The following is a 17,372-nucleotide window of genomic DNA, read 5'->3' as shown; positions in this document are numbered from 1 at the left end:
TAAACATGAAATTTCAAGCAACCTAGCTGGAACTCCTTTGAGTCAGTGAAAGTTTGATGAATTGTCATTCTTATTCTAAATAAATTATGTTCGTCATCTAAGAAAAATTGATCTCATGTCCAGAAAGCTGCATATATGTCTGGGGCTTGAATTAGCCAAGATAATTCTTCTTAAAACAGAGAAGATGCAATGTCTTTGATTACACAGTGATAAATCTATGTACACATTGTCGTTGTTCAGTCTGTAAGTCCTGTCCGACTCTTTGTGACCCCACGGAGTGCCTCACACCAGGCTTTCCTGTCTTTCACTATCTCCCGGAGTTTGCTCAAACTTAATCTCCATTGAGTCGGTGATGCCATCCAACCATCTCATCCTCTGTCGCCCCTTTTCTGCTGCCTTCAATCTTTCCAAGCATCAGGGTCTTTTCCAATGAGTCAGTTCTTTGCGTCAGATGACCAAAGTATTGGAGCTCCAACATTAGTCCTTCCAATGAATATTCAGGGTTGATTTCCTTTAGGATTGCCTGGTTTCATTTCCTTGCTGTCCAGAGGATTCTCAAGAGTCTTCTCTAGCACCACAATTTGAAACCATCAATTCTTCAGCTCTCAGCCTTTATGGTCTAACTCTCACATCCATACATGACTCCTGGAAAAACCATAGCTTTGACTATAATCGACCTTTGTTGGCAAAAAGTGATGTCTCTGATTTTTAATACTCTGTCTAGGTTTGTCATAGCTTTTCTTCCAAGGAGCAAGCATCTTTTAATTTTGTGGGTGCAGTCACCATCCACAGTGATTTTGGAGCCCATGAAAATAAAATCTGTCACTGTTTCCATTGTTTCTCCATCTATTTGCCATGAAGTGATGGTACCGGATGCCATGATCTTAGTTTTTTGAATATTGAGTTTTAAGTCAGCTTTTTCACTTTCCTCTTTCACCCTCATCCTCTCTAATTCTTTAATTCCTCTTTGCTTTGTCATTAGAGTGGCATCATCTGCATGTTTGAGATTGTTGATATTTCTCCTGGCAATCTTGATTCCAGCTTGTGAGTCATCCATCCTGGCATTTCGTATGATGTGCTCTCCATATAATTTAAATAAGCAGGGTGACAATATACAGCCGTGACTCCTTTCCCAATTTGGAACCAGTCCATTGTTCCATGTCCGGTTCTAACTGTTGCTTCTTGGCCTGGAGACAGGTAATGGTCTGATATTCCCATTTCTTGAAGAATTTTCCACAGTTGTGATCCACACAGTCAAAGGCTTTAGCATAGTCAACGAAGCAGATTTTTGGGGGGAATTGCTTTTTCTGTGAATGAGTGGAGATTGCCATTTGATCTCTGGTTCTGTCTGCCATTTCTAAATTCAACTTTTACATCTGGAAGTTCTCAGTTCATGTATTGTTGAAGCCTAGCTTGAAGGATTTTGAGTATTACCTTGCTAACATGTGAAATGAGCAAAATTATACATTAGTTTGAGGCATTGCCTTTCTTTGGGATTGGAATGAAAACTGACCTATTCCAGTTCTGCAACCACTGCTGAGCTTTCCAAATTTGCTAGCATATTGATGTAGCACTTTAGCAGCAGCATCTTTTAGGATTTTAAATAGCTCAGCTGGAATTCCATCACCTCCACTAGCCTTGTTGGTAATGCTTCCTAAGGCCATTTGACTTCACACTCCAGGATGTTCTAGGTGAGTGACCATATATCATGGTTTTCTGGGTCATGAAGACCTTTTTTGTATAGTCATTCTGTGTATTCTTGCCACCTGGGGCTTCCCTGATGACTCAGATGGTAAAGAATCTGCCTGTAATGCAGGACATCTGAGTTTGATCCCTGGAGAAGGGAATGGCTACCCACTCCAGTGTTCTTGCCTGGAAAATCCATGGACAGATGATCCTGGCGGCCTATAGTCCATGGGGTTGCAGAGTCAGACAGGACTGAGCAACTAACATTTTCACTTTCATGTATACATTACATACACACAAAGACAGACTTTGCTTTTAGTTATATGATTATTTACAGATATATAATCTTAAAATTTTTTATACTAATTTAGTTTTGAAATTAAATGGAGATGTTAATTATTTAAAACTAATTTCAGATTTTTAGGAATTTTTTGTTTAGGGCTGGTTTGTTTCATGCAGAAGAGAGGTTATACCTACTGACTGAGTTCTTTTATAGATCACTCCTACAGCGACAGCACGGAGATGGTGAAAATCATTGTGCATACTGTGCAGAGTCAGGACCGGGTTCTCAAGGAGCTATTTGGTCATCTGAGGTAGAAATTTTGTTTTATTTCCTACTGAAAAGCCAGGGAACTTTTGCCAGGTTCCTTTTAAAACGTAATACCCGTTTCTGGTAAATATACTAGACCCAGGAAAAGTACTGGCACTATGCTGCAGAGCTTAGCCACAGCTGCATGCATTTAGTGTCCTCTCTGTGTTGCACTGCTTTGCAGATCAGTCACTAAATCTGTGCTGATTGTGACTCATTCCCCCAGCTGGGTTTGGGAGTATGGGGTACAGTCTTGGGGAATATGTAAGTGTCTGACACAGATTTTACCTCTCCAGCAAGTTGTTGGGCTGTAAGCAGAAGATTATTGATCTACTGCCCAAGGTGGAAATGGCCCTCAGTAACATCAAAGAAGCTGACAATACTGTCATGTTTATGCAGGGAAAGAGGCAGAAAGAAATATGGCATCTCCTTAAAATTGCCTGTGTAAGTAATTTTTAATATGAATTATTTAATATGACACTAATTTGCTGTTATTCCCTACAAAAGGGTTTTTTATCAGCATGATTTCTGTCCTCTTGAAGACATATGTATTTTATGTTGGGCTGATGCTCATGTTCTTTGCTTGGTGTCTCACTAGTGATTCAGATGTAGGACTTCATGATCATCCTTCATTCTCTCTCCTTTCTAGTTTCCTGTTTTTATACTCCACCCAACCCTAGACCACTGTGGTCACCCAACCAAACTTGGGGATAGATGTGCCTGGCTAATTTGAAAAACCACCCCTTTGTTCAACTGGAGTTTTTTTCTCCAACTAAAGTAGAATGGAAGGATGGACATCTGATTTTAGTCAATGAAGAAAGAGGTCCAGGACAGGATAATTAGTAGGGTGTGGAGATAGTTTTGTACAGAAATACTCTGGTTGTGCCTAAAAGTAGTGATAGAAATGTGTCTTAGGAATATGAATGCATGATGGTGCTTGCCTGTAATTTTATTTTTTTCCTTCAGACACAGAGTTCTGCTCGGTCCCTTGTAGGATCCAGTCTAGAAGGTGTAACCCCTCAGCTGCCCCCAACTTCAGCAGAACGTGAACATCCTCTGTCATGCGTGGTAACTCCTCAAGATGGGTGGGTTCACTTTGTTACAATAGATAGTTGTGTGCTCAAGAGCAGTGGTGGGAATGAGACAGTAGAGTGAAGTGGTTAAGATGTAGTCTTCACTGCCTTATAGACCAGAATTGAATCCTGATTGTCCCTTTGTAATAACCCCACACAATTAACTTGTCTGTTTCAATGTTCACATTTCCTCACCTGTAAAATGGGAAATGCTATGAAAATTCAGCTAGACAGTATATATAAAATGCTTGGGAAGTGAATCTGCAGCAAATGTTACTTCTTATTAGCTCAATCCAAGTTCTAAGTTCTTTTTCTATTATTGACTTATTAAACAATTTAGCCATACTTTATTCCTAAATTTATCATTTATCTCTAAGAATTTATGCTATCTTTTTGCAGTTGTCATTTTAGGGCCTTTCACCCCCCAATGGAATTGAGTTTAATCTACTTATTTTCGGAGAAGGCAATGGCACCCCACTCCAGTACTCTTGCCTGGAAAATCCCATGGGCAGAGGAGCCTGGTAGGCTGCAGTCCATGGGGTCGCTACTAGTCAGACATGACTGAGCGACTTCACTTTCACTTTTCACTTTCATGCATTGGAGAAGGACATGGCAACCCACTCCAGTGTTCTTGCCTGGAGAATCCCAGGGACAGGGGAGCCTAGTGGGCCGCCGTCTGTGGGGTCGCACAGAGTCAGACACGACTGAAGTGACTTAGCAGCAGTAGCAGCAGCAGTACTCATTTTATAACTTAGTATTCTAAAAATCAGACTTTTTTCAGTGCCTTAAATCGTTTTTGGAAACAACTCAAGTTTGAAGTCCTATATTTTCCTTTAATTCCTACTCTTCTGCTAAAAACTGAATGACTATCCATTTCTGTTGTTTTTCTCAGCATGAGATGTGCCGTATCCAGAGCCAGTGGCTCTTTGCTAGCTTGTGTATTGTCGCTTATTTCCTGGAAGCTCTGCCCATAACTAGTTTTGCAGAGGTGCAGCCGTGTAACATCACTGCTCAGGAGGTCAGGAGCTGCACATTCTGTACTCTGCTTTTATAAGAGAAAAGCACATGGCAGGAAGGCAAGCTGATACCAGGTATTTTATCTTCTTAAAGAAAGCAAGTTCTAGGGTATATTTTAGGGTCATTATACATTTGGCCCAATGTAGCACATCCACAGCTAGAGCATAGGCTATAATTAGTTATATGGACTTTAGGAAATATTTCATTAATCAGAATTGATACAAATAAACTTTAATATCTTTTTGCTTTCATTAGAGACACTTGGGTTTATTAGAGAATGCAAATGGTTGCAAATGTTACCTCTATACAAGTGATTTTCAGTGTGAGGTTATGATTGTTTGCAAAAATATATTCACCAGGAATTTAAAAATATATTTTCCAAAAGGAAAACTGGTTTCAGTAATAATATACCTGTGGTACTTAACCACCAAGGATTGGGGGCTGTTGACCTCAATTTTTCTATCTGTTGAATAAGCTGAATGAGAATTTAGTTCTCAGCTAACAGTGACCATCTTCCATGGCCTGGAATTGGTTCTACTAGGGTAGGGACTGAGGGTTAGTAAAAGGTAAGGATGGAGGCCATATGGAAGAGGCAAGTATAGAAGATAGAAATCAGATTCAGGATTGTCTTCAAATTTCCAAGGATACTTCTTGGTTCTTGGCAGCTCCCCGTCACAGTTTTCTTCTGCTGTCATCAGGAATCAGCTTGCTTTTCTTTTTCATTGCTGTTATCTATATTTTCCACAGTTTTTTTCACCTTCCCTAATCTTTGCAGAAAAGATAGCTTATCTTTTCTGTCTCTTCCCCTACATTTGTGTCTCAGAAGTAAGCATGCTGATGTTTTTACTACTTGTAAGGAAAAGGAAATGTTCCAGAAACAAAAAGAGATCTTTCATCTGGCTGTGCCACAGGATCTCTTTTTCCCCAAGTGAGCATTTTCAGGGGGGAAAAGTTGTATATAAGTGCCACTTATATTAGAGGAAAATCAGATTGGCGTTATAGTGGACTCCTTATCATTAGAGCTGGGCAGAGGGTGGGAGGGATGAGCAAACTGAAGACAACAGGAATCAGCTGTGTTGGGTTGCTGGGTTGTGGTGTTGTAGGAAGAGCAGTATCATCCTGACCCTGAAAATCAGAAAGTAGAGGAAATTCATATGCCGTTTTGCTTTCATTCGACAGGGAGACTTTAGCACAAATGATAGAAGAAAATTTGAACTGTCTTGGCCATTTAAGCACTATTATTCATGAAGCAAATGAAAAACAGGGCAACAGTATGATGGTAAGTTTTATATGAATATGGATGTGTGTTTTAAGTGTGTTGGGTGCAAAGGGCTTAACTTTCCATGGTGGACTTATCTGGTGTTTGGGATTCAGCTGGGGAATAGAACTCAGAGCAAAGAGCATTTGAGGAATGCTTAACCTCAACTCCCCATCTTCTCTTACTCATGGATATACTAGGATTATACCATCAGTAATCTTTAATAGCATTTTTGGTAAAGTTAAATGATTGGTGAGCTTTCTTTGCAGTGTGACCACTGAAATCAAATGGTCTGTACTTTTTTGCTTCTGCAGTCAGTTTTCCCAGTAAGATGGGGCATAATTTGTACTGTACTTCAAATATAGTAACTGTTGTGTGCAAAATGAATAATGTTAATATGGTTATTAACAGAAGTGTTTTTATGAAGATTTGATTGCTATGAATTACTGATTTGTTAAAACTTGGCGAAACTACAATAAAATATTTACTGAATTAACTTTTACTATGTTTAGTCTTGATATTAATTCTTTGTTTTTTCCTCTTTCATTATTTGCTTCAAATATCTGAAAACTCTTTGAAATTTTTTTTTTTGTTAGTAGAAATTAAGGTAAACTAAACTCTTTAATTGTAACTTATTTGTATTTTTGGTTTTTCAACTTTTGATTATAAAATCTCCAAATAAACAGAAAACTTGCAAAAATGAACACCCATATACCTACTGCTTAGAGTCAACATCTAATGGTAACTTTTTCATGCCTGGTTTTAGAGTCTTGATTGGAGTTGGTTAACAGAATGACTTGCCACTTAGTGACTCTCCTGAAACCTATGAAGTTGTTGCTGCACATGTTGGACATTTGTTTTTCTCCCATGAAGCCATTCTTCAAATACCAGTCAATGGAAGAAATGACTATGATCAGAAACTCCACATGATTTTACAGCATAATATTTTGACTCTGGGTAATTTTAACTTCTGAACAGATAGAATGTTATGAGTCAGTGGACTTAAATCCATTTGTCTTCAAACTTGGTAAAACATTACTTATTTAACTGATTCTTTCAACATTTAACTTTTGGGCATAAGGCCAAAATAATGTATACAGAGAAGAAAATCTCAACATGTATTCTAAGTAAAAAGTGTTTGCCTGTGTTTCTGTGGGAGAGACTGCTTGTGTTGTACTTGTGTTGCACTTAACAGTGCTCTTTCCAGCCTCATAAAAGAGTTTAATCCCATTTTCCATTTTACTGCACATTTGACTGTATCCCTTTCCTATGAAAGGGATTGTGCATTTGTGCCTTTAATACCAATTGATTCTTCCAAATCTTGTTAAGTGTGCTATGTGTATATGTATTTAAGATGTACATTTAATAATATCAAAGAGAAGATACCTGTTAATTTATAATGTATTTGAAAGCTTATCTGTTTTCATTTGTAAAAATGGGTCTTTTAAGGAATCTTTCATGTCTTGTCATACAAATTTATAAAGATCTGCATTCTTTATCTATAATTCCAAACAAGATTTTTCATAAAATTGATGACAAAATTCATCTGCTTGCACATCCAACAAGAATTGACAGTGAGTCTACTTATCCCATTTAGTGTGAATATTCTTTTCTTTTGCTGCAGAAATATTACTGTATTTGATTATTAGGGGGAAGGGTGCTGGCACAGACCCTGCCTGAGGTTTATGTAGTATGGTATATGCACTGAATTACCTTTCTAAAATCTGAAAATTTCATAATTCTGAAGCATCTGTCCCCAAGGGTTTCAAGACTAGATTGGGTTGCCTTCAAGATGGTATGGCCGCAGACAGGGTTTCAGATAAAGGATTGTGGATCTATTGTCTGTTAAATAATTTAGAAGGTATTACTTGTTTTAAAAATGTGAAATGCTTTTGTATTCTAGACAGTTTTTCACTTTGTGTATTAAACAGTTTTTAAATTACTTTCTGAATCTCTATTCATTAAAATCAGACTGTAGCAGAATAATTGAATATGCTTTGAGAAAATGTGAAGGTTCCATGAAGCAGAGTTGGAGCACAGAGTAACATAACAGGCTTTTAGTGTACTTAGGAATGAAACAGACTTACGGTAAAGGCAGTATTGGGTAGCTTCTTTAATATAGTCTTTTCTCCTGAGATGGCCTGTCATCACTATCTGTTTCTAAAAATTATGCTTATACCGTGTCCTAAAAACTGCTGTCTTAGTTACACCATCCCCATTTTTGCTAATAGTGTCATTTTTCCAGTCATCTCAGTTTGAGACCTTGGGATTGTCTTCGCCTAACTTTTTAGTCAACTGCTACTACTGTTTCTCTGAATATGGACATTCTGGCTACCAGCCATTAAAACTGGCTGTCTCTCTTGCTTCTTCCAGTTCTAGAAGGTTTTAATCAGTAAACATTTATTGGGTGCCTGTTGCTTGGAAGATACTGAGCAAAATGGGAAGATCAGAAAAATTAACACAGGCAGTACAATAAGAGTGTTTATTTGGAATGAAATTATTGTTAAAGGCTTTTTGAAATGAGCATTTTCTAAATATCATTATAATAACTGATAAAAGACCTGGTATACGGTGGGACTATTTTTATGGTTTGTGGCTAATATGACCTCAGGAGAGCCTGATCTGTATGATATAGGCAAGTGGTATGAGTCAGAACAGCCTATTACTGTGAGATCACCTCAGATATGCTTTTGATACATGAGTTGACCACTCTATTTGTTATTTGTTGACAGTCTTCAGAGTTGAATTTCAATTGTGGATTATATCTATTTCATTCAAGCAATACTATGAAAAACTAAAATAATTCATCCAGAAAACAGAAGTAAACGAGTTATTTTTCATTCGTTTTGCTTTTTGTAGGTCAAAATAGCTAAGCTCTGCAACTAACATTTATCTAGTACAGACAAGGTCCCATATATTCTTAGGTGTAAAAGTCAAAGGGATAATCCAGGTAAGTGCATTTATTGAAGGGAAAAGGTACAGTTGTCTGGGAGGGCTTGCTTTAATGAAGATTTGAATTGATTCTATTACCTCTTTCCATTTCAGTAGTTGTAACTACTGAAACTTTGGGCCTGCAGTTTACTAGCCACTTGGCTTCCCTGTCTCCTGTCTCCACTCCGAGCCATTCTGTAGACTCACTGACCCAGAAGCACTGCTTTCTCATACTTCCCTACCTAAGAGATTACAGAGCTCTCCAGCGTTAGTCTATTTGTGGTCCCACTGCTAGTCTTTCAAAGCTTACATGACTAATGCCCAACCTCTTCTAATATGCTGCCCTAATTTCCCTTATATTCATCTATCTCACTCCTATCTTTACTCTTTCACTAAAAGCAGAGACATCACTTTGCTGACAAAGGTCCATGTAGTCAAAGCTATGGTTTTTTCAGTAGTCTTGTACCAATGTGAGAATTGGACCATGAAGATGAGCATCAAAGAACTGATGCTCTCGATTACGGTACTGGAGGACACTCTTGAGAGTCCCTTGGACAACAAGGAGAGCAAACCAGTCTATTCCTAAAGGAAATCAACCCTGAATACTTATTGGAAGGACTGATGCTGAAGGTGAAGCTCCAATACTTTGGCCACCTGATGTGAAGAGCTGGCTCATTGGAAAAGACCCTGATGCTGGGAAAGATGGAGGGTAGAAGGGGGAGACGGAGGATTAGATGGTTGGATAGTATCACTGACTCAATGAATAAGAGTTTGAGCAAGCTCCGGGAGATAGTGAAGGACAGGGAAGTCTGGCATCCTGTAGTCCATGGGGTCGCAGAGTCAGACACTACTTAGTGACTAAATAACAATGAATAACTTAAAAGGGCAGAAAAGTATTTAGTGAAAAGAAAGTATGTCTTTATTCTCTGGTGCTAAGTCGCTTCAGTCGTGTACGACTCTGTGCGACCCCATAGACGGCAGCCCACCAGGCTCCCCCGTCGCTGGGATTCTCCAGGCAAGAACACTGAAGTGGGTTGCCATTCCCTTCAATGCATGTAAGTGAAAAGTGAAAGTGAAGTCGCTCAGTCGTGTCTGACCCTCAGCGACCCCATGGACTGCAGCCTTCCAGGCTCCTCCATCCATGGGATTTTCCAGGCACGAGTACTGGAGTGGGGTGCCATTGCCTTCTCCGGGTTTATTCTCTAGCCATCCAATTTCCCCTCCCTGCAGAAAAGCACATTTGAGCCTTTCAAAATCAGGGCCTAGCCTAATATCCCACTCCTTTCCATCACAGAGGCTTCAAGGAAGTTCAAACGCTCACTGTTCGTAGTCTTCCTGAAGGACCCTCCCAACACACACCCACGTTTGCGTGCTTATTAGTTCATTCCGTTCTTACTGCTTGGATGGCCTTCATAAAGCCCTCATTGGATCAGCATTCTAGCACGTTAATAGATGTCTTTGCACAAGGACAAACTGACCACTCCCTGTCTCAGATGCCTTCTTTCCTCTGCCTCTTTGCTTACTCCAATACCCCACTTCCCTTTTCTTCCGGAGCAGGAAACCAACAGCACACAGAGAAGACCCTACGCACCTTCGCGCGAATCTCTTGGCGGGCGGCTTGGAGAATTTTGTCCCATTCGCTCCCCGTTTCTAGTCGCAGGGCGCGGCGTCGGCGTGCGTGTCCGCGCAGCCGCATTGCCCCGCGGGTGGGCGGGGCCGGCTGTTGGCGGCGGTTGGCCCGGCCTTGGTGGCGGCTCCACGTGCGGGCGGGGATGATGCGTCACTGATTAGTGAGGCCCGGCCGAGGGGTCGGCCTTCGTCCGGAGTCTGCGGCTGGCTCCCTTCTCAGTTAGTACCTTCTGCTGGGCGGGGAGGAGCGGTCGTCGGGAGGGGGCTGTCAGGCCGAGCCGTGTCGACTCACGGGCCAGCTCTGGCGGAGGGGGTTGGCGAGGAGGAAAAAGGGGCATAGGACTCCTCAGCTCGGCCTGCGGGACGGCGCCGGGTCGCGAGGGGGAAGGTGGAAACCAGAGGTGGTGAGCCTGTCACTCAAGGGGCTGCGGCTGCGTTCCATCCGCTTGCAGGAGGAATTAAAATGAATATGACTCAAGCCCGAGTTCTGGTGGCTGGAGTGGTGGGTCTGGTGGTGGTCCTACTCTACGCCTCCATCCACAAGATCGAGGAAGGACACCTGGCCGTGTACTACAGGTGAGCGGCACGTGCAGTCAGCTCAGGTTCTAGAGCAGGTAGAGGGAGACTTTTATTCGAGTCTAGGAAATTGTTCTCAGGGAACTTTTTCTAGTCCTAGAAAGTGATTTTCGTCGCATCCCTAGGGGGTTTGGGGGTGGTGGCAGGCTTTTGTAGACAGCTGGACAGTTTCAGTGCTGTGCAGAGATTAAGACTCCCTACAGTTGTTCCTAATAGTAAACCCACTTATTTGTAGGAAAAAATGAAAGGTGGAAGGCAGTGGTCACTCCACCTGTAGCTGAGGAGGTGGATAAATCATTGTTAAATTGCATACAGCTTTACTGACTTTCTGTTTGCAGCTGTAGATGCTATTTAGAAATTTGAGTCCTGTTTGTGGTGGTTTCTTAGCTTTTTGTCGTTTTCTTTAAAAGGTTCTGGCATCTGGCTTGGGCTTGTAAGGCCATGAAGACCATGACAGTTGTTAAATTCCTGGACCTTGGGAGACAAGCACAGGATTGTGACAGACACATCCTCCCAACCTTTCCCTTTCTTTTCACGTGGAAAGGAATGGTGTGAAGTTTGTTAGTTGCTCTCTAGCTGAGATGAATAGCTGTTCCTTCAACGTAGTTTCCACCAGTTTTTTTTTTTTTTTATGTAGACAGATGATAGTTTGGAGAAATTTGAAATGGTGTATTTGAAAGAGCTTCAACTTTTGCTGGCTTCCGCCCATCCTCCCCTAAAACTGATATTTCCACTTTTAGATCCACCTTGAGTCTTAGAAATAGTCTTAGCAAGTGGGGGTGGGAGTCTAGCATTTTAAAAATGACAGATTAGTCTGTATTTCCATCTAGTTCAGCATATAACTTTCTTTCAATGAATTTGAAATTTTAAAAATTTTTGGAAAAAAATTTTTTTTGAAATAATGGAAAAAAGAAAGGCAAAGAAAGAACATTTCAAGGTGTGGGTTTCAAAGAGTTAGGGATGGACCTAAAACAATTAATCTTTTCTTAGTTATTTGTTATGAATTCTTTGCAAATCTGTTTATATTTTCAAGATAGAAAGCTAAGTTCTGTGAATTTACTATTCACTATATAAAACAGGATTTCATTTTTATTGTTGCCTCCAAATTGCCTCCTTTTTATAACTTCCAGAGTATGGTGTCATGTTTCTTACATTTCAGAATTTGGTGAAATTCTATTCACATCTATGCTTATAACATTGATTTATAGTTTTATCTCTTTATTCTTCATCTTTATATGCTAATTTTTTGTTGTTGATTTTATAGAGGCTTTATGGCCCAAGTATTTTTTTTAAAAATTTTTGAAATATAATTTGCAATGTTGTGTTTTAAGTGTTTAGCAAAGTGATTTATATATGTTTATATATTTTTCAGATTCTTTTATGTTATAGATTATTACAAGATACTGAATATAGGTCCTTGTTTACCTATTTTATATATAGTGTTGTGTATATGTTAATTGCCCCCAATATTATAATTGCTTTCTATGTAGAGTAAAAGAATCGTGAGCATCAGAAATTTTCTCCTTACTTGGAAGTTTGTGTTATCTCTTTTTTTTTCCAGCCCAGTGATTAAATGTATTATGTTTTGATCTGGCTTGTGTTATGTACAGTTAAAGTACATCAACTGAGAGCCAGCTGAATTTTTTTTCCACAAGTACTTCTCAAAAGGTTAAAGACCAAAGAGAATCTTTATACCTGAAAGTATGCTGGAGACCCAGAGATGTGGTTGTTAGAGCTTATGAAACAAGGCGTAATGTTAACAGTTTAATTTTATCTTTTCACTTTTGTAGGTGTAACAGATACTGTAGAGACCAGCAATTGTTCATCACAAGTAACTCATACTAGTGAGGCTTTAGTAGATCAATAGAATGAGTAAGAGTGAATGTTTATTGTAGCATTTTAGATTTGGAAAGAGAATTTCTCTTTTTATAATCTTATCAAATTGAAACATCTTTTTGCAGGGGAGGAGCTTTACTAACTAGCCCCAGTGGACCGGGCTATCATATCATGTTGCCTTTCATTACTACCTTCAGATCTGTGCAGGTGAGTGATTCCTAGGGAAGCCCCGACACTAGAAAGACAAGTGTGACAGGAACAGTTACCACATTCATGGGTAGAGATAGATTTCCTTATTGCTTAAGCAAATGATAGTATGCTACCAATGTAGAAGCTAAAGTTCAGAGTACAGTTGTCACAGCATAAGTTATGACTTTGAACGACATCACTCTCTGGAAGTATGAGCTAGGCAGCTTTTAAGGACTGACTGCTCCCATCTATATAGTGGAATACAGCAGGTTTTCTATTTTGCTATCAGAGTAAAAGCAAGATTTTGAAACGCAACTAGAGACATAAACCAGTGATTACTTGGTTTAGAATGGTGTTTGGTTTCCATAGAGGCAGTCTCCTGGGCTACTGTTAACATGGAGGATCTCAATTTTTATACACAGTTCCTCTGCCTCATATTTTTGCCTGGAACATTAAGCACAATTTTATGTGGAACCATACTGAATGTTCTAGTTTGACAACATCCCAGAATATCTGAAATAAGCATCTGGTTCTTGAGAATACTGTCTTGGCTGTAGGAGACACTTAGTAAATATCTTTTGACATGACAAGATGACAAAGCAGGATTAGATAGTTACTACTTTTGCAAGCACTGTATGATTATAAATCTTTGGATTCAGAAGTTTGTCTACTATCTGCTGCTGATTTTTCAGGACTCAGGGAAGTTTAATGTGTTTAGTCTTGTAATTTAAAGTCTAGGCTTTCTGCTAAATGAGATTTTCATTATGAATACTTAAATCCTCCAGATTTCCTTCCAATTTCCTTTTAGATGGCTTGGGATAAGAATCGTGTCTATTGAAATGAAATATAGTGTTCTCCTAGTCAGACTGAATTCCATACTGTTTTCCCATACTTTATTCACTCTTGCCTTGGCTGATGCCATCTCACCATCTCTCTTTATTCCTTATTTCCTGTCTAAATCTTGCCAGCCTTTTTAGAGCTCATCACAAATTCTACTCTTGTTCCATAGCTCTTTAAGTCTGTATTGTAAATTTTGGCCCTTGGTCTTGTTTCCTTTAGTAATGTTGTCTTGTTATTAGTCTCCTAAGTTTTTGTATGAATTTTTTCCCAGAAAGTCTCATAACTTCTTGAAGGCAGGGGTTGTAACACAGTTTATATTTCTGGCCTTTTTACTTTTGGTGAAAGTTGTTAAATTAAAGTGGTTTCTCAGGAAGCGGTCTGGTGTAGTGAACATGGGGCCAGAAACCTGGAGAAGAGGTTCTGACCCTGGCTCCTCCATCAGTTGGTTACGTGACTTTGCAGAAATTACCTAACCATTCTAGACTCCAGTTAGTTCTCTGAATCAAGAGGTTTTAACTGCATGAACCTACCAACAGCTTAAAGCTCAACATTTGAAAAACTAAGATCATAGCATCTGGTCCCATCACTTCGTGGCAAATAGAAGGGGAAAAAGTGGAAGTGTGACAGATTTTATTTTCTTGGGCTCCAGAATCACTGTAGATAGTGACTGCAGCCATGAAGTTAAAAGACACTTGCTGTTTGAAAGGAAAGCTGACAAACCTAGACAGTATGCTAAAAAGCAAAGACCTCATTTGGCCAACAAATGTTTATATAGTCAAAGCTGTGGTTTTTCCGTTAATCATGTGCGGATGTGAGAATTGGACCATATGGAAGGCTGAGTGCTAAAGAATTGATGCTTTCGAATTGTGGTGCTGGGGAAGACTCTTGAGAGTTCCTTGGACTGTAAGGAGATCAAACCAGTCAATCCTAAAAGAAATCAATCCTGAATATTCATTGGAAGGACTGATGCTGAAACTTTAATACATGGGCCACGTGATGTGAAGAGACAACTCGTTTGAAAAGACCCTGATGCTGGGAAACATCGAAGGCCACACAAGAAGAGGGCAACAGGAGGAGATGTAATTGAACATTACTGACTCAATTTGAGCAAACCCCAGGAGATAGTAAAGGACAGGGAAGCCTGGCATGCTGCAGTCCATGGAGTCGCAAGAGTCAGATATGACTTAGCGATTGAACAACAGCCAGAGTCAACAGCCTAAATGGTCTATAGTGATGTTGTCAGTGGCTTCATCAGATGCTTAGAGATCAGGGGCTTTTTTTTAGATTTTGTTCAGTGCCAGGCATGTCTGTCTCTGCCTTCTTGGAGATTAGTATGTTGAGTCATACTGATGACTCTTTTATATAAAAGAGATAAATACAGGATGTGTGTATATATTTACATATAAATATTTATATATACAGACATTCACATATAGAGTGATAAACTATCATAAGAAATGAAAATGAAATTTATAAAAAGATTTTTGTGAACTAATGTACTTTGTATCTACAAAATATTAAATGTTGGAGTCAGTTTGACTAAATGGAAATGGTCTTTATATGTGAAACAGCGGTGTTCTAGGAAAGAATTGTATTAATAAAACCCTCTTAAGAAGTTGTTTTCATAAGAATGAGATGTAGAAACATTTTTAGGAATTTTTGGAACACATTAGAGGACATAGGTTATATAAACAAATGGCTTAACAGATTTGGCATTTGATAGGAATATTTAAGAACCATCTTGGGGAAATGTGATATCCCCATATATGATGTAAGAAAAAAAATGTTTAGAAAAATATGAAGACTTTTAGCCTTTAAAATATATATAACAAAACCAAAGACTTTTGAAATATTTATACTGGGAAAATGATTTTTGAGATAATATGAAAGAAGTTAAAAAGTACATGAAAATAGGATGTTAAATTGAAGATTTAACCTTTGAACTCTTTGCTGGTTCCTGGTTTGAAAATTAAAGACTATCCTTTAGATTTAGATAGAAATGTATATGTAAAGTTGATATGGAAGTCTAATTTGGTTAATGTTTTGAAGGGAATAAACTGAGCTTGCCTTTCTTATCAGCTTCACTCTCTCTACTCAGAACCTGTCACTAATGTTTAGTGTCACCCTTTTAACCCCAAAATTCATAGTCTATTCTTTCCTCTCCTGGAATTTTATATGCAACTAGTTATCAGACTCCTCTGTTAAGTCTCCTGGGTTGACAGCTTTCAGTTTCCATGGCTTTTTCTACATTAATCTAAGTAAATTACTACTTTAGCTTCCCAGCTGGTGTTCCTGCCTGCGGATATGATAGGTAATGAGAACCACATCACACATAAGCAAAGGAATGAAGAAAAAGTCATATTTTTGAAAGGTTCATTTTGTGGCTGTTTATAGGATGGATTAGGGAGAGCACAAGCCACCCTCCGCCCCCAGCCAATATTCAAGGCCCTCTCCCTAACATCATCATGTTCTCTTCTCAGAGCCTCACCTCATCTATATTGCCCTTCCTACTCCAGAGAAGCCAACTGCTTCCTGAAACCTATACACACAGTTTGTGTGACTGGTTACTTAACTCTGCCAGTTAATACCTAATTTGTATCTGTTATGGATTGCTGTGTAAGGATTTTCTCTCCTGTGTTGGATTGTGAGCTCTTTGGAAATAGGGGCCATGCTTCCTTTCTCCTTTGTATTCTGTCAAGTGCTCTGTTGCTGTGGGCTTAATACAGTGCATTGTGTCCAGGATACACTCATTATGTGCTCACCTGTTGGATGCCTTCCAGTGCAATAGGGAGTCATTCCAAATCCAAATCAAGTTATGACAGGGGTAGGGTAATAAAGTACCATATTGTTGGTTCACTAGGAGGAAGCACTGCTGATGGTGGCAGTTCTATTAAAAAGGAAATTGAAGAGACCATCTGAGAGATCACTAGGACCTGACCTAGAATACTGCCTACAGCTTCAGAGGAAGAGGTTGCTGTTGAGTTCAAAGGCCTACTTGTATGCATATAATAGTTATCTTTTACCTTCATTGTAAACATTAATAATTAGCAGTGGAATCAGAGTTCAAAACACAAGTCCTAGCAATAGTATCCTTGTGGGTATTCCATGTAGTTTGTAATCCCAGGCCAACCCCAGGCAAATAATGTATAGGCAAGGCAAATGAAGGACTCTGATTGAGAGATTGAACATTGAAACTTTCCCTGGTGAGTCTTGACTCAAACATTAACTATAAAATATTTTGTTTCTGGTCTTTTATGTCTGTTCGGATGCAAAAATCTATGACAAACCTAGGCAGCATGTTAGAAAGCAAGAGACATCACTTTGCCAGCAAAGATCCATATAGTCAAAGTTACGGTTTTTCTAGTCACATATGGATGTGAGAGTTGGACCATAAAGAAGGCTGAGTGCTGAAGAATTGATGGTTTTGAACTGTGGTGCTGGAAAAGATTCTTGAGAGTCCTTGGACAGCAAGGAGATCAAACCACTCCTGTAAGAAATCAACCCTGAATATTCATTGGAAGGACTGATGCTGAAGCTCCAATACTTTGGCCACCTGATACAAAGAGCTGACTTATTGAAAAAGACCCTGATGCTGGGAACAGTTGAGGGCAGGTGGAGAAGGGGATGACAGGAGGAAACGGTTGGATGGCATCACTGACTCAATGGACATGAGTTTGAGCAAACTCCGAGAGATAGTGTAGAACAGGAAAGCCTTGCATGCTGAGGTCCATGGGGTTGCAACGAGTCA

The 17,372-nt window shown here is 39.4% G+C and overlaps 2 protein-coding genes across 4 annotated transcripts in view; both read left to right on the top strand.

The window, feature by feature from the left end:
• Nucleotides 1–7,566, top strand: part of CHUK (component of inhibitor of nuclear factor kappa B kinase complex) — a 40,712-nt gene extending 33,146 nt beyond the window's left edge. Inside the window, exons 17-21 of one of the 2 annotated variants that reach the window (XM_052660661.1) lie at nt 2,183–2,279; nt 2,572–2,719; nt 3,242–3,343; nt 5,545–5,644; nt 6,390–7,566. In XM_052660661.1, coding sequence (XP_052516621.1) covers nt 2,183–2,279; nt 2,572–2,719; nt 3,242–3,343; nt 5,545–5,613 — 416 coding nt within the window. In that variant the 3' untranslated portion in view covers nt 5,614–5,644; nt 6,390–7,566. Of the gene's footprint in view, nt 1–2,182; nt 2,280–2,571; nt 2,720–3,241; nt 3,361–5,544; nt 5,645–6,389 lie in introns of both variants that reach the window. The other variant, XM_052660660.1, reaches the window with a different exon arrangement.
• A 2,698-nt stretch (nt 7,567–10,264) lies between these two features.
• ERLIN1 (ER lipid raft associated 1) overlaps nt 10,265–17,372 on the top strand; it is a 38,141-nt gene continuing 31,033 nt past the window's right edge. Inside the window, exons 1-3 of one of the 2 annotated variants that reach the window (XM_052660683.1) lie at nt 10,265–10,402; nt 10,636–10,759; nt 12,721–12,802. In XM_052660683.1, coding sequence (XP_052516643.1) covers nt 10,647–10,759; nt 12,721–12,802 — 195 coding nt within the window. In that variant the 5' untranslated portion in view covers nt 10,265–10,402; nt 10,636–10,646. Of the gene's footprint in view, nt 10,403–10,442; nt 10,760–12,720; nt 12,803–17,372 lie in introns of those variants that run through there. The other variant, XR_008201424.1, reaches the window with a different exon arrangement.

The sequence above is a fragment of the Budorcas taxicolor genome, chromosome 23, assembly GCF_023091745.1.
Source record: "Budorcas taxicolor isolate Tak-1 chromosome 23, Takin1.1, whole genome shotgun sequence".
Classification (NCBI taxonomy): Eukaryota; Metazoa; Chordata; class Mammalia; order Artiodactyla; family Bovidae; genus Budorcas; species Budorcas taxicolor.
The sequence above is the reverse complement of the archived record's forward strand: the minus strand, read 5'-3'. Positions and strand labels throughout refer to the sequence as shown.